Source organism: Myripristis murdjan, chromosome 10 (assembly GCF_902150065.1).
Source record: "Myripristis murdjan chromosome 10, fMyrMur1.1, whole genome shotgun sequence".
Taxonomy (NCBI): domain Eukaryota; kingdom Metazoa; phylum Chordata; class Actinopteri; order Holocentriformes; family Holocentridae; genus Myripristis; species Myripristis murdjan.
Window position 1 is genome coordinate 14472048 of NC_043989.1, and position 23666 is coordinate 14495713.

A 23666-nucleotide genomic window follows, 5' to 3' on the forward strand; every position below is an offset into this window, starting at 1 on the left:
ATTTATGGAAAACAGTAAACATTGCTATGAAAGCCTATAAGTATCACGCCCCTACGTGTATGCGAGTATATGGTTATGTATTAGCATTAGCGTATATCATGTGTCTATGGGGTTCAGGGATACAAAAACGGTCTTCTTGGTTGTCGTAGTCGTCTTCATCCAGGTCCACTTCAGTCTCGTCCTCCCCGGGCTCAGGAAGGGAGACCACAGGAATCATCTCTCTGGGGTGTTAAATTAATCTATAAGGAGGTGGTGCAGGGAATCTATGCAGAAACTATCAAAATTCTCCAATTTTCGAATGCAGATCAAGCCAATCAGCTAATGGGATTTATTATCCCTAAATGTTCTGCCAATTCTTCTGATATGGTCTTTAAGCTATAGAGAGCTCGAGTTATTGAGCTGTCTGGTGCAGTATTGTCTGAGATGAAGACGCAACAGTCCTGAGGAGCATAACACACACACCTCCTTTTTTAGCTAAGAGGAAATCTAGGGCCAGTCTGTTCTGGCAGGTCATTAATGAAGGAGCAGCCAATTGTTTTTTTAGATTTTTATTTGTTCTCCATATATTCAAACCACCTATGACATCTTTTCAGATATTCTGGTTCTTGATTTCTAATTCTATATGTGATTCTTTCCATTTCTAAAATATTGTTTACTGTTAATTTCCAGTTATTGAAAAGAGGTGAAATAGGTTTTTGCCAGTTTCTCGTTATTTGCTTCAGAGCTGCAATTCTAAGTATCCTGAATAAGTATTTGTCTCTTTCTATTGTAAGCTCAGCTTGGGTTATTCCTAAAATGATGCATTTTGGTTCCACTGGCTTTTTCTGAAAGGTATTGATATAATTTCTAAGTTGCAGGTATTTATAAAAAATTGACTGAGCTAATTCATACTTATTTGATATAGCCTCAAATGAGTCAATGTCTTTGTTGACAAATAATTGCGAGTATATTTGCAGTCCTTTTGATGCCCAGACCTTTAGCACGCTGTCCATTTTGTTTGGTCTAAACTGGGGATCCCATGCCATTTCTCTCAGATAAAATAAGTCATTGTCTATTTTATATCTTTTACAAACCTGTTTCCAGTGGTGCATCGTAATGTTAGTCCATTTGTTTTGTCCTTTCAATTGTGTAATATCTTTTTTCAATGAACGGTAAGGTCTTTATTGAAAGTGGCGCTAGTTCTTTTTCTATCTTAAACCATTTGGCTTTTGTGTTATCGTTGGTCCATTTCATTATAATGCTAATTTGGGTGGCATGGAAGTACTTTTGTAGGTCTGGGAGTGCCAATCCACCATGTTCTTTAGATTTTATTAGTGTTTTCAGTTTAACCCTTTTCCTTTTATTGTTCCAAATGAAATTAGTTATTATTCTGTTCCACCTCTTGAAACTTTGTGGAGATATCGAAATTGGTAGGGCTTGGAAGAGGAACATAAATTGTGGAAGTACCATCATTTTTATTGTGTCTACCCTATTAAATATTGACTCAGGAATTCTTTTCCACCTGTTCAAGTCTTGTTTTATTTTATTTTCTAGGTTTTGATAATTGGCCTCGTACATTTTATCTGGATCATTATGGATTACCACTCCTAAATATTTTATTGCATTTTGATTCCATTTAAATCTGAGATTTCCTTTAAATTTGTCTGTAACCTGTTTACCTATACACATAACCTCACATTTACTTTCGTTGATTTTATACCCTGAATGGACACTATATTCTTTTATTATTTTCATTAGGTCTGGGATTGAATGTTCTGGTGACGCAAGATATAACATAATATCGTCCGCATATAGTGCCAGTTTCCTTGAAACTCTTTATAAAATTCATTAGGGTAGCCATCGTCTCCTGGGCACGTCTCTTTTTTTTAATATCTTAATTTGATTTAATAGTTCCTCTTCCGTTATTTTCCTAACAAGTTTGTCATCTTGTGTTGGTAAAACTTGTTTTAGCTTTAGTTTCTCAAGATATGCCTCAGTTTCTTTTGCATATACTTTGTCATTATCATCTTTATATAATTCCTCATAATATTTTGCGAATGCATCTGCAATTTCATTTTTTTCTGTTAGGACTTCATCTGTATCCAGATTTAACTTGGTGACATAAGATTTACTTTTTTGTTTCTTGAGTCTGTAGGCTAAAACTTTCCTTGATTTCGTTCCTCCATCATAATGTGTTTGTTTAGTAAGTATTAAGGATTTCTCTTCTTCTTCTGTCAGCACTTTATCTAAGTCAGCTCGTTTCTTTTTCAATTGTTTATTTAATTCTGGATCATGTGATTTTTATGTTTGTCTTCTAGTACTTTTATTTGTGATTCAAGTTCTGTCTTAGCTTTTTCCTGCTGTTTTTTCTTATGAATGAGTATCTAATTATTTCTCCCCTTAAGACAGCTTTCGACCCTTCCCACAAGATTATGCTATTAATATTTCTTCAGTATCATTTAGTTCTAAGTATTCACTTTTTTTTTTTTTTTTAACAGTATCTTTAAAATCTTCATCTTGCAGAAGTGAGTTGTTCATCCTCCACAAATTTTCCCCTTTATTGAATTTAGTTTTACTGTTAAGGTAACCATTGCATGCTCCGATAGTGTTCCCGTCCAATAATGCAGTTTTTGACAGTTTATATATCTTTGTTAAACATCAAGAAATAGTCCAATCTATTATATGTGGTGTGTCTATTAGAATAATATGTATAGTCTTTTGTTTTTGGATGTGAGGTTCTCCAGACATCTATTATCCTCAGTTCTCTACACGCTTTACGCAGGATATTTGCAGTTTTCTCGGACCTATGTTTAATCCTTGATGTTGAATCCAGGGTAGGGTTTAGGATTAGATTCCAGTCACCCCCACTAATAACTTTTCCTCTTCATTCAGTTACAATTAAATCGATAATTTGGTTCATAAGTTCAGTATCCTCGTCTGGTGGGTAATAAATGTTTATTAAGGTTATTTCTATGTTTTCTATTTTGCCCATCACCAAGACATATCGTCCTTCCCTATCTGTTATACTATTTGTCTTTTGGAATGCTATGTATTTTTTTTTATGATAATGGCTACTCCTCTCCTTGATGAGTTATAGGAAGAGGAGAAAACCTGAGCGTTTGCAATCCTACCTAACTTCTTATGTTCCTCCTGTGTCAAGTGTGTTTCTTGAAAAAATAGTATGTCACCTTTTTGTTTTTTCATTTGTTGTAAAATTTTCTTTCTTTTGATACAATTATTGAGTCCATTTACATTTTGAGAAATGATAGTCAGATCCCCCATATCAATAAAGTCAATCACTATCCTTCAGGAAGCGTCTGTATCAGAAAAACTCCCCAGCCCTTTCAGCTCTTTCTGAGTTTTAATATTTTAATTTGTTATCATTTTAGACTAATTCTTCTTTTATTTTTCCATAATCCAACACATCTGCATATTGTCCTTCATAACCCTGAATTTATTTATGTTGTCTAAATGTAAATAGCCTTTATTGCAGTCTGTCACACAACTTGTTTCTTGCAAGAACTTTCCATGGAAAGTGGATGGTTCTAATATTTCCAGACTATGTAATCTGAACTCAAATTATGTGTGTGCATTTCATGATTCCAGTAATTCAAAGGCCTATCATTTAAAGGTATGGTGTAAATGCTTTGTGTGTGTGTGTGTGTGTGTGTGACTGTTAGTGACTGTGAGTAAAATAGAGAAAAACAGAGAGACAGGCCCTGTATCCTGTCCATGGTGCGAAATGTTTAGTGATATCCTTTAAATGGCGTTGTTGCCAATGTTATGAGATAAGGGCTGTCCCTTTTGAGCACGCACAGTGACCTCCACTATACGCTTGCTGACGTAAGTACATAAGTACTTCTGTTGTGTGTGAATGCTATTTTTTCTGGTTTAACTGAGGCTTCAGTTGCTTTTAAACTGCTTTTCATATTTTTTTATCTTGTTTTTGTTTTTCTTTTCCAGTCACTATTCTTGTTGTTAGTTATTTCTTCTTTATTCTTCTGATGAAACACTGGAAATGGAAAACCCCCATAATTTTGTTTTATTTTGGCATAATGACAATTAAGATTTCTGATATCTGCCGCATTGTTGCCTCTTACCACTTTGCCATCTCCTTTTTGGTGTCCTCTGCACTTGACTATAGCAACCTGATCTGGTTCAAGCAGGCCATAATAGAAATTAAGTAGCTGATTTAAGTGTTTAACAGGGGTGCCAGTTGAGGTCACAAAACATTTCCTTCTCCAGTGACACATTGTCCATTTGTATCGTGTGAACTCCATAGGCCAAGTCATCGTGAATAGTGGTAGTTTTTCCTTCGCTAATTTACATGTGTAATCATATTGTGGTGTGTGGAGGTCTTGTGGGTGTGAGTTTTGCTGTATCTATTGGTTGGGATTGACAATGTTTGGCTCAGTGTCTCTAGCCTTCACAATGGGAAACATCCATCATCTCTATGTGGCCCTGATTAGGACTTGTTATTGTTTGGTCTGAGCAAGCGGGTGCAGGTTCAGCCATCCAGTGTTAGACAGCTTCTAATCATCGCCCTTGCCTCGGCGTAGGGAGGGGGCGAGGTCATGGGTGCTGGAGCAATCTCAGTTGCTTTTGTTGAGAATGTTTTGTCTTTAGGGTCGGTATTCGTTTTGGTAAGGATGTGTTATCTCTAAGTGTGGTACAGTATGTCTCCGGAGAAGTTAGGGTCTTAAATGGCATCTGTTGTTTTTGGTTGTGCAGAGGACTTCTGAATGGAGAGTTTAACTTCTCCCAAAAAACAATGACAATTCGCAAAAAATGTTTCTGTCCGTTTTAACTCTTTCCCTACTTTCTCTAACCCTCTGCCTACTTTCTCTAACCCTCTCTGCAACATTCCTGTTTCCTGCAACTTTGCTTTTGCCTGGTCCACACTACTTACTGCCTGCTGCCAAAACAAGCTAAAAGCGCTCAGTTTGGGTGGAGCGCTTTCGCACCCCGCAAACATTCCCTTTTCTTGCATTTCCCTCACCCAATACACAAACCTATCAATGCTTTTCTCTTCTCCCTCCTTTGGAACCTTCCTCTGCCATCTTATCAATGTTTCTGTCTTAAAAAATTTTTTTTAACCCTTATAAATAATTTTGAGTAATCGCGTTTTCAAATCAAGTGTGTTTTTAAGTGTTAAAAACATAATACACCCTCCAATAATAAAATGGGATTTTCACCCCTGGTTCACGGGCTGATGAATGCCAATTTTAATCAGCAGGTTTGTGATTTTGCTGTGCTTTTCTCTTTTGCACTAGCCTACTTTATGTTTCATTGTTTTAATGCTTCATCTATTTGTCAGTGATGCTGTTGTCTTTTTTTCCAAAGCTGAAGCTGAATAATAAATATAATAAACCAAAAATAATAAATCCATCAATCCATAAATAAATTTAGAATTTTATGACTCTGTAACTAACCACTGTCAGTCTTTAGTTGGTCTTCTAAAACTAGCATTTCTGTTTTCTTCTTCTTTTAGGCCCCCCCTTTTTTATTAGCTTCTGTTAACCATTCTCTAGCCTGGGGCAAGCCATATTTATCATTTAGCTTTCTTTTCCCCTGTCCAACCTTTTCTATGTCTTTCAGAAATTTTGAACATGTTCCTGTTGCTAGTTTGCATTAAATTCAAACTTTTTCCTCCATATTTTAGATTTTTATGTTCTTTGGATCTTTTTTGTCAGGTGACGTAGTGTGGTGGAAGGAAAGGCCAATTGAGGGTCAGTGTAGTTTTTCTTAGCTGCGTGGGACTTGGAGGTTTGGATCTCCCACCACAAAATAGGCTCTACAATAATCAATGTTAGTGTCACCAATATGGTTACTGCCACCCTGGTTCTACAGCCTAGTCTCCATAGCGGAGTCTTCCTCGACATCTTCATCGTCAGGTGTCTGTCCAGTCTCTGGTACGGTTTCAACTCTAGTGTGGTCATTGTCAGCACTCTCCGTGTCTAAGTGTGTCCCAGTCGGGGTCACAAGGTCAGTGTCAGTACAAGAGATTCCTAAGTCAGTCCGAACCTCAGTCAATGTTCCCCTCCATCTATCAATAACTTTGCAACATCATTAAATGCATACACGTGTTAGTCAGAAAGGGTGAATGGCTCAGCGCCCGAGTGGGGACCCGATTAAGAAGCTTCTACACGGAGCCTGGTGCTCTGTGCGCTTAATCGCTGGGGGTTCTCCCAGTCTAACCACTCGTTTTAATTCACCACCTCTGCAACACCCTAAACTAAAAAATCCCCGTTCTAATCTATTCCAATGCCCCCCTTACAGGACTACTTGAGATCTGTGTCAGGGCAGGAATTCTCGACCAGTCTCAACTGTTCGATACACTGCCACAGGCACAGTAAAAATATCAATCAAGTAGGAAACCACCCCACATTGGTATGAAAAATAACAAACTTTCCCTGTGTCCTTATAGAAATTAAGGCCTATTGTCTACAAAAATACAGGAAACTTCACCCAGTGGCATCAGGATTTTCCCCGACATCAGAACCTTTTCCTGACATCAGAACCTTTTTCCCGACATCAGAACTTCTTCCCAGCATCAGAACTTTTTCCTGACATCAGAACTTTTTCCCAGCATCAGGACCTTTTCCTGACATCTGTCTGTTTCTCTGGCATCAGACTTTCGCTGGCATAGGGCCTTTCCCTACATCGGGCTTTCCCCGGCATCAGACTTTCTCTGACATCTGACTTTCTCTGGCATCAGACTTTCGCTGGCATAGGGCCTTTCCCTACATCGGGCTTTCCCCGGCATCAGACTTTCTCTGACATCTGACTTTCTCTGGCATCAGACTTTCGCTGGCATAGGGCCTTTCCCTACATCGGGCTTTTCCCGGCATCAGACTTTCTCTGGCAATACACCCAGCGACATCAGGACGTCTCCTGGCCTCGGACTATTTGGCAATAATCCGGCATCGGACTATTTGGCAATAATCCGGCATCACTTTAAGTGGAAACTCTAGCGTCCCATAAAATTTTTAGATTCAACCAATTTAAATTAGACTAGGACACTTATTCACCTTCCCTCACGTGAGTCTATGTGCTTGATACTTTACATGTGACCATTCAGTTGAAAAACACAACCAGTTATTTATTTTCCCATAATCTTAGGCTACTATGATTTTAGCGAATTTAGCGATCAGAGGGTAGCATTAATCAGACAATTTAATTTAGTATGTCCAATGTGCAGAAATTTCAGATGGAAAAGGCTTTCTGCTTTACCTTTGTTTTAGGGCCCTGGAATTGTCTGAAAAAAGTTCTCCTCCAATCGACTCCGGCGGTCCTCAATCGGACATGGTCTCAGAGTCAGTCAATCCGGGTCACGGCACCAATTGTTAGCTCCCGATTCTTTTGTTGAAAGCCCAAGAACAGACCGGAGTCAGTCTTCCATTTTCTGATGCAACATTTATTATGGTCACATATAAAGCAAGGCAGCGCTGGTCTCAGTGTGACAGAGCTCCCGCAGGATCTCAGTCAGAGTGAGCCTCGATATCAGGAAATGATACACATTTATGTTCTTGGGCTTGGGCCTGCCCCGTACATAGGTTGGACTTAAACGCAACCGAGAATAATTGGCCAGTTACCCGGACATGGACAGGCCAACCACTGTCCATGCCTTGCTCCCGGAATGTGTGATGCTATGTGTGTGAATGTTGACTGGGCGTGTATCTAATGCAACAGACCTAAATAACAAGATAGAGAAAGTACATCTGGCTCCTGCTGTGTCTGTCCTCTGCTTAGCAGCCAAGCTGCCCTGAACTATGTAATACATTGGATAATGCAAGAAACATTGAACTATGCGGCCAATTGTAACAACTTGATGAAAACATTTGATGTGATGCATTTTATCATGACATTGAACATAAACACATTTGCTGTGCCAGCATCTGTCTTCCCCCCCAAAAAACGTACATCTTATCAAGATTATTGTTAAGCAGAGTGCATGATGAATGATGCCCATTAAAATAATAGTATTGGCTCTGGGACTGTGCCAGCTGAAAGGGCTTTGACACAAGAGCAGGGTTAAGGCGCTATACCCCCTGCAGGATGGAAGGGAAGTCTCTGTGCCATAAAACCTCTGTGTGAAAGCCTGTTTCCCCCACGATTTATAGTTGTGCTAGGAAACCTAAATACAAAGTGGCATTTGCTGATACATTCTCTCAGAGCGGGACACTCCATTGCAGCAACACACAGGCTGATTGGTCTGTATTTCACAAGATAGAGTGGAGGTCACATAATTTCCTCACAGTATCAGAGAGTGTAGCAAAGTATTGGTTTTTGTTAAGATGTGAATAACATTTGTCACATTTTAAACCATCTTTATATAGTTATGACCATAAAGCAAGCACCAGAATAAAAGTGCATTATTAGAAAAAAAGATTAGTTAACTTTAATACAAGTTTATCTTCCTAATCATTCTGATACTGCATCCTCTACCATGTACTGTAATATATCAAGATTAATATCAACATAAAAAGTTTGTTTTTATTATGATTGCTTTGAACATATCAGTCCCAGTGCTTGTGTTTCTCAGCGACACTTGCAGCCATCAGAGTCAGACTTGTCATACTGAAAACATTGTTTACAACTGGCAGCTTGACTGGATGTGGTAGATGCGGGATAATAACAGAGTCTGGCAGGAGGTTTTGAGGGCTCCCTGGTGTGGCCATCAGCACTGATGAATAAGAGTGACACCATGTGGATAGATCAAGTATTGTAACTCAATCTGTTGACTTCATGCTTAAAAATCAAGCATATGAACCTGAAGAATTCACATTTCTTTAATGGTTAATGTGTATGTTTGAGTGCAAAAATATCAAAAAAAAAAAAAAAAAAAAAAAAACCTTATGCAGTTAGTGGATCAGCAATGTTTTGTTCTTCTTAAGCTGCATAAAAAGTGCAGTTGTGTCACAATAAAAACATGAGACAATTTTGTAATGTTCTAGATGAACAGAAGAATTATATGTTTGAAATCATGGTTTTATCATAATCACGACCACATGCAGGTTTGAGATTGAGAATTTTTTGCCCAGATTTGAGGGCTCTTCATTTGAATGGAATAGTAAGGCAAGGTGAATTTCACAGCATTGAATTTGGTCCGACTTCTGACGGGAAATGGTGGAAATGAGGTGAAAAGAAAGAGACAAGATAAACACCAGGCTAACAATGCAATACATCCTGACGCTCTCTCTCTCTCTCCCTCTTTCTCACACACACATACACACACACACACATACAGACAGACCTTCAGCCCTCTGTTTGAGCCAGAGCACCTACAAACAAGAAAGAGGCTGTTTGTCTTTCCTGGGATCAGTAAACATCCTCAACACAAACAAGTTCCTCTGGAGTGAGAGAGGAGAAAATCACACCGTCAGAGCAGCTGCACTCTCACTACACCACGGCCTTTGATGTCCTGAAAAGAGAGCTGATAATGAAGGCCTCTTACATCTTAATTCTTTTAATTGGAGTGTGGATGTAGCAAGTCAATGATACCTTGTTCTCATTGTCTTCACATGATGTGAGCTAAGGACAAATAAAACAACTGACATGGAAGAATTTCACACCAAGTCTATTGCTAGAGTTGGAGTATTTTGTCCTTGAAGAGAATATTCTTCACATTAACAGGTTGTTAGGCTATTCTCATTAAAAAGAACGCACACACACACAATGTTGAAACACCAGCGCTTAGATACTTTGTCATGATCACATCATATCATTTTCTGAACAGGAACTGCAAAAACATTCTACGTATTATATTTGACTAGGGCTTGTTGCACAAACACTCATATGCAGGGCGAAGAAAGGTAGGGAGGCTTTTGACGCAGGTGCAATGAATATCTGCTTTATTGCTCAACTGTTGCTAAGGGGAAACCAAGGACACATTAACTCTGCAGCAGCTTGTTGCTTTCTACCCCCGCTCTGGGCACTCCAGGCAAAAATCTCATCATCTTCCCTTGGGCAAGACAAAAAGGCATTTGGTTCAGGCTGCAGCTTGCACTGCAGCCTCAGGTCCTGTCTGGCCTCCACATGACAGGGCTAAATTAATGACATGCGATGCAAAACCTCAACAAGCAGACTGTGACATTCAAGTTTGCCCTAAATTGGCTGATAATTTTGGAGCTGATTGCAACTGAGTTTGATATTGTCTAAACACGTCCTTATGTTTTCCATTGCTGAATCAGTTTTGTATGTGCTTTGTTATAACATTATTAGTCAGGATTTGGCCACTTTTTCATCATCAGCATCATACAACAATTCAAGCATTCTTCATGCTTTCTGATATAAAACAGTAAGTAATGTTGGCCTTGTACGGTGCAACTCAAATGCAACTTAATTGTTTTGGAGTTCCATAGGAGAAGTGTCCACTGAAAATCAAGAATTGGGTTTGCATCGTCATTTTGAATACTGGGTGATATAGCAACAGCAAAAGTTTGATTTTCAACCTGCAAGTAATTGCACGCAAGTTGCACTTTATACACTAATGTTCCTTAAGTGTGAACTCCTAAACACCACAAGAAAGAAACATGGGTGTTTGATGGGTGTTTGTATTTTTGTGTGTGTGTGTGTGTGTGTGTGTGTGTGTGTGTGTGTGTGTGTGTGTGTGTGTGTGCGTGTGTCACAATAGACTTTCCAGCCTCCCCTGTGCCCTGTGTAATTGTTTGACTATACTTTGTCCCAGATGATCTTCAAGGGCTGGCTTGTTTGTACCTGCCTTGTCTCTCTCGTCCACCCAGTATGACACCCTGTAGCTCAGTATCAGCCCTCCAGAGATCAAAAGACGTCGGTGATTCTTATCAGATAATATTCTTGTCCACCTTCCCTCCCCTTTGAGCTGAGCCTCCTCACACTGCGTTGACCTGAACCAGGCAAACTGTTCCTTATGGTCCTGTGGCCTTTCCTCCTCTTATCACTGTGAGGGGCAGGCCATGATAAGGCATGTCCAGCCTTAGGATAGAGGGAGGGTGCTGCTCACTCCTCTGACCCTGCTCAGCTGCATAACTCAGACACTTCAGGGCAATCAAGAGGTTATCTCAGCTCCATGTATACGGTACTATGTTTTACACGCTCACTATCAGGACAAGTGAGATATCTCTCACTTTGACCATGCACGTTATATTAGTCATATTCAATTATACATTTACATCAAGAATAGACTGAAGAGCTTTGTCCACATATAAAAAGGTCAGATATGTGTCAAATGTATCCATTAGGTTTCATCTTTCTGTGAATTTGAGTCAGACTTGTCACTGATATTTAAACTGTTTAAAAAGACAGGCCCAGAGCTGCTCTAACAGCATTCACACTGAAAATATGCGAACAGTACATCTGCCACAGTGTTTTTTATGAGTGTGCGGACCGGGCAGACAGACAGGGAGGACCGGTGTCCAAAGTCATGACCCTGCCCTGACCTGGATGAAGGAAATGGTCACGCTGCTTGAGACAAAGCAGGGCAAGGAGAGTCTGAGGGGCTGGCCGCTCAACCTCTAACAATGGATCCGTGCTCTAAGACTGCGGGCCACACAAAGGCCACAGCAGCCCCCTCCTTCCCGCTCCCACATTGCAATAGAGCTGGCATTTCACACCGGCCTGTGAACAGCCATTCAATCAAACTACTGTTTAACCTGACCCCTGGCCTACACAGAAATCAAGATGAGTCTGGCGGCATGTATTTAGGTAAGTGACCTCATTGACCTTACTCCGAGCCAGCCACTAGTCACTCCGCACCATTTTCTTCCTGATGTCTTCACTTCAGTTTTTGTGGTGATTGGAGGAAATGTAATGGCATGGCATTATGTTTATTTCAATCTTAAAATGTATGATGTATTCCTCTTTTGCAAGTGCTGCTACACATTCAAGCAAGTATTTCCTAAAAGCATGTAATCAATAGGCCACACAATAAATAACGTGTCTACTGATGAGTGCAAAGAGGCAATTGCTCCCTGGGGAACGAGAGACACCACCAGACCCTTCGTCTGGGTCAGCCGCCCTCGAGCCAGGGCTGAGAAGAAACCACATGACCCTCTCCCTCCTCAATGGCAAGCTCCTCCCCTCTACCTGTACGTGGCTTGGATCAAGGTGTGGGGGCTGCATATCAAACAGACTGGGGCCTTTGATGTGGATGGAAACACAAACACTGATTTGACCAGAGTCGTAACAGCTTATTTGTTCCCTTTAGTCATTCATGGGCTCCCTGTTGAATGTGTATGTCTTCAAAGGCTAGCTGCATGCACTAGCAGTACAGTAGCCATGGAGGCCCTGAGAGGGCTCTGACCTAGTGGGTTGAGAGTCTGTGGGAAGGCCATCTGGCTTCCTGTTCCTGAGATTTGATATTGATTTATTGGCTGTACATGGGAAGATAAGGGGACACCAGCTGCCAGAAGCTCAGAGCTCTTAGTTCTCCTCAGCATCCCTACAGACAATGGGCCTCCTGCTCATCCACATTACTGAATAGTGCAATGAGAAAATAGGAAATTTAACATTCCTTGAAAAGTGTTTCACAAGCAGAAATCCAATGGAAACTCCATCAACAATGAGAAAAAAATACTCTTACAACAAATTGTAGTTGTCTTCAAAATGCACATTAATTTACAGTAACTGGCACTGATACACACAAGACATTTTTCTTGGTAATCCCCACAGTTTTAAACAAATGAGCAGCAATAACGTATAATTCCATTGAAATGTTGCAGTGAATGAAAAAAAAGTTGATATTAATCAGAAAATTGTTATAATAATTTATTGTTCTGTAATTATTTTTTGGATGGATGGACTTTTATTGGTCTCCAGGGCCTGAGCTCAGCCCTGAGATTACAGTATTTTGCATGTTTTCATAATAAAGACCCTTCCCAATAATGAGGTGCAAAACTGACTTGACTAATCCTAACAGGCACTGGCAGACTTTTCACAGTTAGTTAACCCATTACAGAAACCATGAATTCAAAATTGGGCTCTTGTGCATAACAAGTCTCCTGTTCCTGTAAAGTGAGCCAGAGAGTGTGTCAGTTTGGTCTCGGCCTCTTCTGACTGGAGGTGTCAACACAGTGCCACTGTGAATTGTGCTTATACCTTATTTCTCTCACCAACCCCCCCTCCTTCCCCAACACACACACTCTCTCTCACCACCCAAACCTTCTCCACTCCCCTCCCCCCACCCTTTCTTCTCCGTCCCCTCCCCTCCCAACACAAGTCTGTGATGTGACTGTCTTAGATAATGAGGTGAGAATTTTATTGCAGCAGTCTGTGAGCCTGGCACCAGTCTGCGAGGAGGATGGGGACCCGGGCCTCTGTGCGGCCTCGCTGGTCACAGGCGCCCTCTGCTGACGGGTGCGACTCCACATTGTATTCACGCAGCACTTCACCAGCTCCTTCAGCACTTCAAAGTGGGAGATCAAGGGTTGATTTGCACATGACATCCAGAGCATGACAATGCCTAGGCCAGCCTACACCTGCTGCTACGTGCCGGTGCCTCAGACATAAAGACAAGCAGGCTGCTCCCACACTGCTCTGCAGAGGAAACACTCATGCAGGGAGAGGGCAGGGGGAGAATATACATACAGGAAGAAGGCAGTACTCTATCTGTATTCCATACAAATAGAGGTAGGCGATGACAATGTGAGGGGCACAGGAAGGGCAGCACATAACACTGGGAGACAGAGTGGCAACAGATTCTTGGTGTCCTGTTGGATTGCTGGGAAACAAGTTGATAAGATGCAACACGTCACACCGCTTATCTTTAAAGAAAGCTGCCCCATTATCTCTTGTATTAGGGAACTACATCCATACGACAGTGAGATCAAAGGGGATTTCCAAAGCACTTTCAAAGGAAGCCACAAGCCTTTTATTGCTGCTGGGAGCAAAGAAAATTTGTATTCCCACTTTGACATTGTTCAGTTCTAAAGCCAAGTGTCTCCTCGCGCCAAGCAGTTACTAGGGTGCTTAAAATTTCATTGATTTGCTATTAATGCATTATAAGTTTTAAATAAAGCCTATCCATCTCTGACAAAAATGACTATTCAGACTTCACCTCTGACCACACTGCCCTCCTGAGTGGCTTATTAACAATAACTCAAGTGTCTGCACAAGTCAGAGAACAGTAACACAGGCCTCCACTGTATCAACACAGTGAGTTTTCTACAGTGAAAGCTAGTATCCCTTTCACACACAACCACACCCTTTTCCACCCCCAATAGGCAGTTACAAGGGGAGTGAAGGAAACCTCTTTTGAACAGGCCGTCATTTCCTCTGGCAGCCTGTGTTATTCCAGTAGCCTTTGTGAAGGAGCCAAGTGGTCCAGCCGCAGACAGGAGGTGGGCTCCTCGCATGCATCTGAGGTTGTCAGCCCGGCAGGGGAGGGAGGCGCTCCTGGCAGGCAAAGACAGGGAGAAAACAAACACTGTGATGAAACAAGATAGGGACAACAAAACCCTGCTGATAAGTACAGCTATACAGTAATTCAAAATCTGTTTAATTACCCAAAACAATAAATGTATCGGACTTGGCCTGGCAGGTGCATAAGTTTCAGTCTCACAGTACATGTTGGCACTTCTGGTACCAGGACAACATAACTTTACAAATGCAAAATACAGGAAAAGACACACGACAGAGAGTAGACTAGCACACATATTAGTGAAACATGATGATATGATGATTAAAACGGATGTAAATGAGAATACAGGATGTTGATCAGTGTCCACCCAGAATGAACACACTCTTTTTCTGTGCTTTGAGTTTACTCATCTAAACTCACCCTCAATGCAGTTGGGATGCTTACAACACTGTTAATTCTAAGTTGGGACACTTAATACACTGCTAATTCTAACACTATCCCATATGACCATGGCTGCCTTCCAGCTAAAAGTTGGAGTATTGCGCCACCTATGGGTACGAGGTAGCTTTATTCCCCCCTAAAATAAATGCTCCCCAAGGTGGGGTCTGAGGACGAGTGGTCCTTGTGGGGTTAAGGGGTCTGCAGAAAATGTGGGGAATGTTTTCATTTGACAAATTCTCAAGAGTTTCTTTCAATATGAAACATATGAGGATGTTTTGCTCACAGGTTTCTCCTTGTACCCTGTTATCTCCTCATTTACAGTACAGATAATTATGCAGTAGAGAAGAGTAAACTTAATTGTCCCTGAAGGGAAATTTGTCTTGGGCACAGGGCTACAGTCCATCACCTGACACATAAGAACAACCTGATCTCAGTCATATATGAATAACATTTATTAAAACTTTGTTTGCATAGCACTTCTTCAGAACAAAGTTACAAAGTACTTGCATGATGATAAAATTAACAAATAAAAACAAAACAAAAACAAAAAACAGATCAACACTGACGAACAAAGTAAAGATGTAAAAATGTGATTTCAGTTAAGACTTGCAGGAAGTTACAGTTACAGAGTCAGCCATTTGTATTTTGAATAGTAAAATGTGTAAGATGTGTGTGTGACTGTAAATACTAGACAGACAGACAGATAGATAGATAGATAGATAGATAGATAGATAGATACTTCATTGATCCTGGAGAAAAATTGGGCATTCAGTAGTTCAGCACAATAAATACACATAATACGATAAATAGACTCACTCCAAATTAGGAATTAGAAATAAGAAATTCACTCATATTTGTAGCCTACAGCAAAATAGCCTGAGCATGAAACAATAGCCTGTAAACTACACATGAGCCTAAAGCAACTGTTTAGCCTGTAAAAAGGCATTAATAAAATAAAAAATACAATTAAAATGAAAATATTTTAAAAAAGAGCCTGGGGAGGTGGCTGCACTATATACATAAACAAGGTGCTGTTGGTGCAGTAGAAGAAGAATAGAAGAATAAGTTCATTAGTTCAAAAACAGTGTGCAGCAATAGTGAATAAATCAGAATCAGAATCAGGATCAGCTGTATTCACCAAGTGTGTGTGCACATACAAGGAATTTGACTACAGTCACTTCCCTACTCTCATATAATTACACAGAGTTAGACATACAATACAGTAAACAAACATATTACTGCTCTGTACAGAGAATAAAAAGGGAAACACACTAACCCCAAAACACTACCAACTAATGGAAAAAGTGAAGCAGAAGCAGGAGAGTAAAGTGATCCATGTGCAGTGTAGGGCTGAACAATATATCGTTATCATATTGTTAACTAGATATGAACGTGCATCTTATTAATATGTCAAAAGGGAACCATATGGACGATATCAAATTTAGGGTTAGGGCTAGCCTAAGACAGTGATGGGTCTGTTCTGATTAGCATAATACTTTACTGCATTTTCTACATCCATTTGGTGTTATTATGCTGTTTCTTGTGTGTTTTGTGTTTTTTTTTTTTTTTTTGAGAATACATAATTTTCACTGTTGCTGCACCTAAAAGTTCAAACAAGTATGATCATATCGCTATCAAGATATTTGGCATAAATATCGAGGTACAGAATTTTGTCCATGTTGTCCAGCTGTAGTGCAGTGATCCGATACCAATCTATATGGCTGTTCTTGACCTCAAATTAAAACTAATAAAATGATGAAAAAAAAAAGAAAGAAAAAAAAAAAGAAGGGGGGGGGGGGGGGGGGGGCTGGGGGGGCTGCCTCACCTAACACCTCACACCAGCGCTGCCCTCAGGCCCATGGTGAACCAGCCTGCCCCTAGCTCCAAGCTGGGCCGTATGGCGCCCTCCAGCGGCCTGCTGCAGGAACTACAGCTGGGCTCCATCCCCAGCTGAAGTGACGTGTGTGTCACACAACACCGCTGGCCTGGACAGAGGACGGATGACTTCCAGCTCATGCTATATTTAGGTGGTCTGAACTAGATAAACAAACCATCTCCTGACACTTGAAGATATCTGAAAACATCTGAGAGAAAGAGGGGGAAAAAAAGAAAAAGAAAAAGTTTTGTTGTAGTTATGGCAACACTGAAAAAAGATGACAGACTGACAAGTACTCAGAGCTTTATGTGCGTCGGTTTTGCGGGGTTTTGCAGTAAATCTGTCACGTCGCCTTTGGAGGTGGTAAAGATTAAAAGTCAAGTGGGCACTTTTCACTGCAAGAGGGGTTTCTGGCAAAGTTTCCTGCTCATCTACCAGAATGAGGGACTTGGAGGATTGTGGAAAGGAAACCTCGTCTCCTGTCTCAGGCTGTTTCCCTACAGCGCGGTTCATCTCACCACGTATAAAAAGTAGGCCTAATCAAATTATGTTTTAATGCTGTTTTGATTTTCTGCTTGTGGATACTGGTCAAGTGCTGCTTTGTGTTTGTTTCCCTGCTTGACAGGTAACATTAGCCGGCTAGCTAACCGGGGGCTAGCGAGTCAGCTGACGTTGCCTAAATTAGCAGGCTTGTATGTGTTAGCTTAATTAGCTACAGCCTAAGAGTGCACCCATTGACTTGATTGGAAACAGTGAATATCTGTAGTTTTGAATGACTGACAAATAATGGGAATATGAGGCGTACTTTGAATATTTTTGTCCACTTATAACAGCGGTGAAAGTTAATTCCGTTAGCCCCCAGAGCTTGCGGTTAAAAGATACACTTCCGCTTTGGTCGTATGAGGCGCACCTTCTCTTTTTAGCCAATCAGAGGGCTGCGTTCACTCGGCTGATGGTGACGTCACTGCAGGGGCAAAACATTCCTCACCGCCGGACAACATGGCTGAGTAATAAACATGCCGGGGAGCTGACAGGAGCAATCCAACATACTGTCATAAACACACACACACACCGTATCCTGGCTGTAGGCTACAGTGCAGCTGCCGCACGCACTGGATACTTTATTATCTCACGCTTCAGGGCACGTGCACATGTAAACACTCAGCCACCCTTACTAGGAAACAGACTGTACTGTACACAATGTTCTCTTGTCCATCTGTCACTCTCTCTCTCTCACACACACACACATACACATACACATACACATACACATACACACGTGTGACCTGAGTAAGTCATTTACTGTTTGATGTGGTGAGTAATTAATAACCAGAACATTTTAGATACACCCAGTGGCCACTTTATCATTTCCACCTGTACAGTCTATGTACTGAACTATGACATTGTGGAGAATGTGTAAATTTAATTCTGTGTTTATTACTGAGGTTGTAGTTTGCAGAGGTATGGTACTAGACTGCATTATGTTGAGAGGTGTTTCTAGTTTTTTGTCCTCGCTATTTATATAAATAAAGGCGGACAGAATAGTGGAAACAGCTGTCAGTAAAATGCAGTCCAGTACAACAGCACCACTAACTAAAGCATAAAATTGAATGAACACCTCTGTTACTGTGACAAAAAGAAAACCTGAGCATTATAGGCATCAGAAAAGTAAACTTTATGGCAGAACAATTGGATTGGATTGGGTTAGATTGTGTAGGTGGACTTAATGAAGTAGCCACTGAGTGTATGTGAGGCACCATATGTGCAAGCTGTTTTGAGTCCAGCTGACAATATTGTTTTGCTCATTTGAACGTGGAAAGAACATAAAAGTAAAAGCAAAATTGCAGACGAGTCAGAAAGAACTATTGTTATGTCATGAGCAATATAAATAACAATAATGTCGGTGTTGTTATATTTTGGGTTATGATGGTGTAAAAGATACAACCTGTACTTTCATAAGTTATATTCTTTGAAGAACTGAGTGAAATTCATCATTCTTTACAGTATAATAATAAGGCGTGGTGCCCTCCCCTTTGAAACTGCATAGTCTGCCTTTAAACTTAGTTAGATGTATTCGTGTAACCCTTAATCCCAGTTATATTTTCAAAGGAATCCCCATTTAACACTTAAAACAAAAAAATCACACTCTCCAACCTCCTAGTGATCGCCTAAGAGAACAGCAACACACTCAAAAGAAAACCTCATTAGAAAGGAAAAGAAAGCTAGAAAAAAAAATTACCAAGAATTACACACACAGAGGGATCTCCCTTCCAGCAAAGTCAGACCTGCAGTGGATGCAAAGTGTGGGCAAACAAAGAATAAATATTGATAAACACAATCGACTGAATAAGGAGAGGCGGATGCTTAAGAACCAATATGATCAAATAACCAAGACAGATGAGATTAGCGTCAACGTGACTGTCTGATATTCAGTTTCTCTGCTGCTAAGTGTTATGAATGTTGCCCTCCTCTGTGTGCAGGATCGTCCACCTTCACATGGATGAGCTGGGCTTCATCTCTCAGTGGAGGGCCATATTCGCCGGTGGACTGGCTGGCGTTGCTGCCGCTCTGGTCACTTACCCTCTGGAGGTGGCTGAGACCAGGCTCATCATCCAGAACTGCAGAGAGCCCACGTACACCGGCGTGGCTCACACACTCACAAAGATCTACAGGACCGAGGGACTTCTTGCTCTTTACAGGGGCTTTTCTCTCACAGTCCTAGGTATAAATGCTTGTTTCTACAAATCCATTGGATTCCTGCAAGGGACGTTAAGTTTAACATATTAAGTAGCAATCCTGCTGAACAACGCTTTTAAATGGTGATGAGTGATGTTGATGTAAGTTGACTGCCCATTGATATTTAGTCTGGAAATATTTCCCATACTTGCCAGAGTAGAAATGGGACTTGATGAAGTTGGCACAGAGGTGGCAGCCAAATAGTCCTGGTGGGCTGTTCCCAAAATCTCTTTCATTCTTTATTAACAGCATCTCAATTCTTCCATGCAATTATTTTCACCAAGCGCCTCCGTGTCAGAATCAGAGCTACTTTATTTACCCCCGAAGATCGATAATGAGTAGTGAAATTCTAAGAATTAGAAAGGGAAAATAATATATTAATGTATTAATCTTACAATAATATTACAACATATATACAGAAATAGGAAATTGAAAATGTGTGAATGTATAACTATATACACCATATATACACTGGGGTATTGCACTGTGGAATTATTCTACCAATATTTTGCCTAATTAAATATTTATTTTAATTTATTCCATACATAATACTTAGAGAAGTGTTACATTTTTATAATTAGCACTTCATTTCTCTACAGGTGCATTCCCCTTCTCTCTTGGCTGCTATGCAGTCTACATGAACTTGGACAAGCTCTGGCACGAACCTCCTTTTCGGTTCAGTTCTCTCCAGAACTTCATTAATGGATGTCTGGCAGCAGGAGTGGCTCAAACCCTCTCATATCCCTTTGAAACTGTAAAAAGGAAGATGCAGGTAAGTCACTACCAGGCTTTGCAGGTTTGCATGCATGTATGTCTATTGTTTTTATTTATTTTTGCCTGTGTAGGTTCCATGTTTTCGTTGTAATGCCAAATTTTGTCCATGAGAGGGCAGCTTGGACAAGGGTAAATGAAGCCTTTCCTAATTTGGTCAGCCAGTGGGAACATGGCAAGTCCACTTTGAAAATAGCATTAATGGCCAGTCTCTCAAATCAGCCTCTAACAGGATTTAGCCTGTGGAAATGTAGAAATATGAAAGACATGTTTTTCATTTAATACTGCATTTTTTAACAGTATGTCCTCTTGAAGAGTAGCAAAGTACATGTGCCATAAACATGCCTGGCTTGGTGCTTGCTTGATCTGCACAGTGTTCCCCTCACGTGTACGAGACGTCGTCTGTGCGTTGGAGAGGGCATATGCGGAACAATGAGACTACGAAGGACAGAATACTACATCCGGTTTTATCAGCCTATTATTAGCTTCCACAAGGTCCAACAGCAGCTGAGAATGTGAGTGCTGTCCAGCGCTTGCAGAAGCTATAGATAAGTTCTCTAAAGATAGCTTGTAACTATCACACAGCAGGCAAGCGGAGTGTCGTGTAGTTTCAGATCATCAAAGCCATCAAAGCTATATCACCTTACAATTAAGAGAAATTCCCTGGCATAAGTATCTAATTTAGCTCCTCAGCTATTGTGTCTGTCTGCCTCTTAGCCATAAAAAGTTCAGAGCTAAACATTAAAAGTCAGGGAGAGAATAGCTGAGAGAGTGTTTGCTGAGGCTTAGGGTAATGGCTTAGGCTAAGTATTGTTTAACTCACTGGTTAGCATGGCGTTTCCTCTCCAAACAGCTGTATTTGAAATAGGGCTGGGCTATATATCAATGTTATATAGATATTGTGATGTAAATTTGGTGACTGTCCGGGATTTTGAATATTGGATTATCATTACATAGCACAAAAGTTATGCATTCCTGGTTTTAAAGGCTAAATTAGAGTACAGGGATACAGTTTGCCTCTACCTGCTTAGTGATCTTATCCATATCACTAATGATTATTTATCAAAAATCTCAGTCTGTAAATATCTTATGAAAGCACCAAGAATAATTCCTACAATCACTGCAATATTGATACAGAGATATTCTGTCCAAAATATTGTGTCTGTGGGTTGGTTTTCACTTTGGGAAACTCAACAAGACAAAAAAAAGACTAATGTCCTCTATCATGAGACTGTCAGCCTGTAACATGGCTGAGGTGATACAGAAGGACACACAGTGTGACTGCTCCATGCACAAAGAGGCGAGTAATGATTTTACCACTGCAGATACCGCAATCATGTGTCACATCTTACAGTTTACTTATACAGCTGTAAAAATGCTGATGCATTGTAGTTACTTAAGCAGCCTTTGGTCTCTGATGATACCAGCAGTGTCACTTTTTTTCTTTAAGACATTTTCTATCAGACCAATATTGATATAGCTCATGTGCTCTTTATAGCTGCCGCAAACCATACAAAGTGTATGCATTCTCACTGAGCTTGTCATGCCCCACTTGGCTTTCCCGGTCATTCCTTTATAGAAATTTCATGAGAAATTGCTGATTCATTGCTGTTCATTTTCACTTTTATTCTTCTCTCAGGCCCAGAGTTCACGCCTTCCCCATTTTGGTGGAGTTGACGTCCATTTCAGTGGCATGAAGGACTGTTTTATACAGATGGTCAAAAACAAAGGCATCCTCTCACTTTGGAGTGGCTTTACTGCCAGTACAATCAAGGTATGGTTTAGTAATAATTTGACACTCTTTTTTGTAGTTGTTCATTAGTTATATTAGACATAATTGTGCCTTTAATCATTCATATGGATAGTGGCGTCTTGTTTTTTTTATTGCTCAAATCTACTTTGACCTGTGTTACAGACAAGAAATTGAAATAAATTATAGCAAACATACACCTGCTTTGAAACATGACTGCCTTTACTGCCATGAAAGAATTGTAACCCGTGTCGAAAATGTAAGGGGGTGGGAGGGAGGGAGGAGGGACATGAAAGCAATGCTCCCTCTGTAATTCATAGCAGAAATAACACAAGCTCGGTGAGCAAAGTCTTTATGTGGAGCAATGTGCTTTGCTCTCATTTCAGGTTTTATAGATGCAAGCCCCTCTCATGAACATTTATAAAGCTGCTGATCTGAATGCACACAAATACACAAACATAGTCATAATATTGTTTGAAAATCAGACATGGTGTTTTGCTTTTAGTCTTACCCAAACCAGATCATAACTACCCTTGTGTAGCCCTATATTTGGCCCAAAGTATAATTTAATTGATGATAAATTTGAGTTTTATGTCCAGATGCACTCAGCTCCAATTTCTTTATCATTCCTTCACAGATTGTTCCCTACTTTGGACTCCTTTTTACCTGCTTTGAGCTGTGTAAGCAGGTTTGCCTTTACCGCAACGGGTACATTGTCTCACCTCTGAGCTATAAGCTCACACCGGGGGTCGACCAAAGCTTGGGGGCTTATGAGCTGGAGGAGGTAAAGCGCTACTTGAAAAACAGGAACTTTCGGTCACAGGAGTCATCCTTAAGAAATCGATGGTGAAGCTGTACGTGCAAGAAGTCTTGTGAAGAATACTGACTAGCGACGGCACTGGTTTTTAAATTCAGATCTGGATGAGTAAAATGAATCAACAGTGTTTGTTGGATTGTAATACAAAAGAGGCTCGTGTTTGTATTGATTTTACTGTGTTTTAACTTTGCTGTCCTCATAGCAAGTGTTATACTTCTCTCACATTTGTGTTCTGTCCTAAGCAAGAAGCAAAGGTCTACCTCATTGACAGTATTATGTCTTTATTGATTATTAATCATGGTGCTTTTGCCAGAGCCCTGCATGGGACAAAGCACAAAGAAAACCTTATCTATTAAGGAATTACTATGTTCAGTCACCATTAAGGTATTTCCATGATTGTTTATTATGCACATGCTTGAACCTAACATGATGTGCCTTTAAAGTGTATTATTTATTATGGGGCTTGTTTTAAATATTGTGGCATCGACTTCTGATAGTGCCATAGCATAGCACATAACCCGCAGTTACAAATGCTCTTTTAATTCATGAATTGCGATGTGAGCACTCTGACATTGTAAAAGTATGGTATAATACACTCCTTAAGTTATATTTATGACATTTGCTAATGTATAATGAATGTTAACTTTGATGCTTTCTAACAGTTTGAAAAGGTTGTAGGCAATCATTGACATGATAACAGGATTTGTGACGGGAGCAAATCAAATATTACATTAAATTTCCTGTGACTTTTTTGGAAATTTCTTTTTTGTGTATGTGTGTGTATGTGTGTTTATTTTGGAAAATCATTATACAAAGGAAAGTATTTAAAATTACAGCACAGAATATTTGTCAGTTATTAATGAAGCACATAATTTCTTGTGTCCCGGTCCTGAGTGACATGAGTTTTATTTTGTTGGCATGAACAGCACACACCAGCATTTACCCTGCAGTCATTGAT

The 23666-nt window shown here is 40.3% G+C and overlaps 1 protein-coding gene across 1 annotated transcript; it reads left to right on the forward strand.

Annotated features, from left to right (window-relative positions):
• Positions 1–16701: 16701 nt before the first annotated feature.
• Positions 16702–23459, forward strand: slc25a43 (solute carrier family 25 member 43). Its single transcript, XM_030061854.1, has 5 exons — positions 16702–17164; positions 19115–19356; positions 19970–20142; positions 21781–21915; positions 22529–23459. The coding sequence occupies exons 1-5, from the start codon at positions 16893–16895 to the stop codon at positions 22739–22741; spliced, it is 1035 nt and encodes a 344-aa protein (XP_029917714.1). The 5' UTR covers positions 16702–16892; the 3' UTR covers positions 22742–23459.
• Positions 23460–23666: the final 207 nt, after the last annotated feature.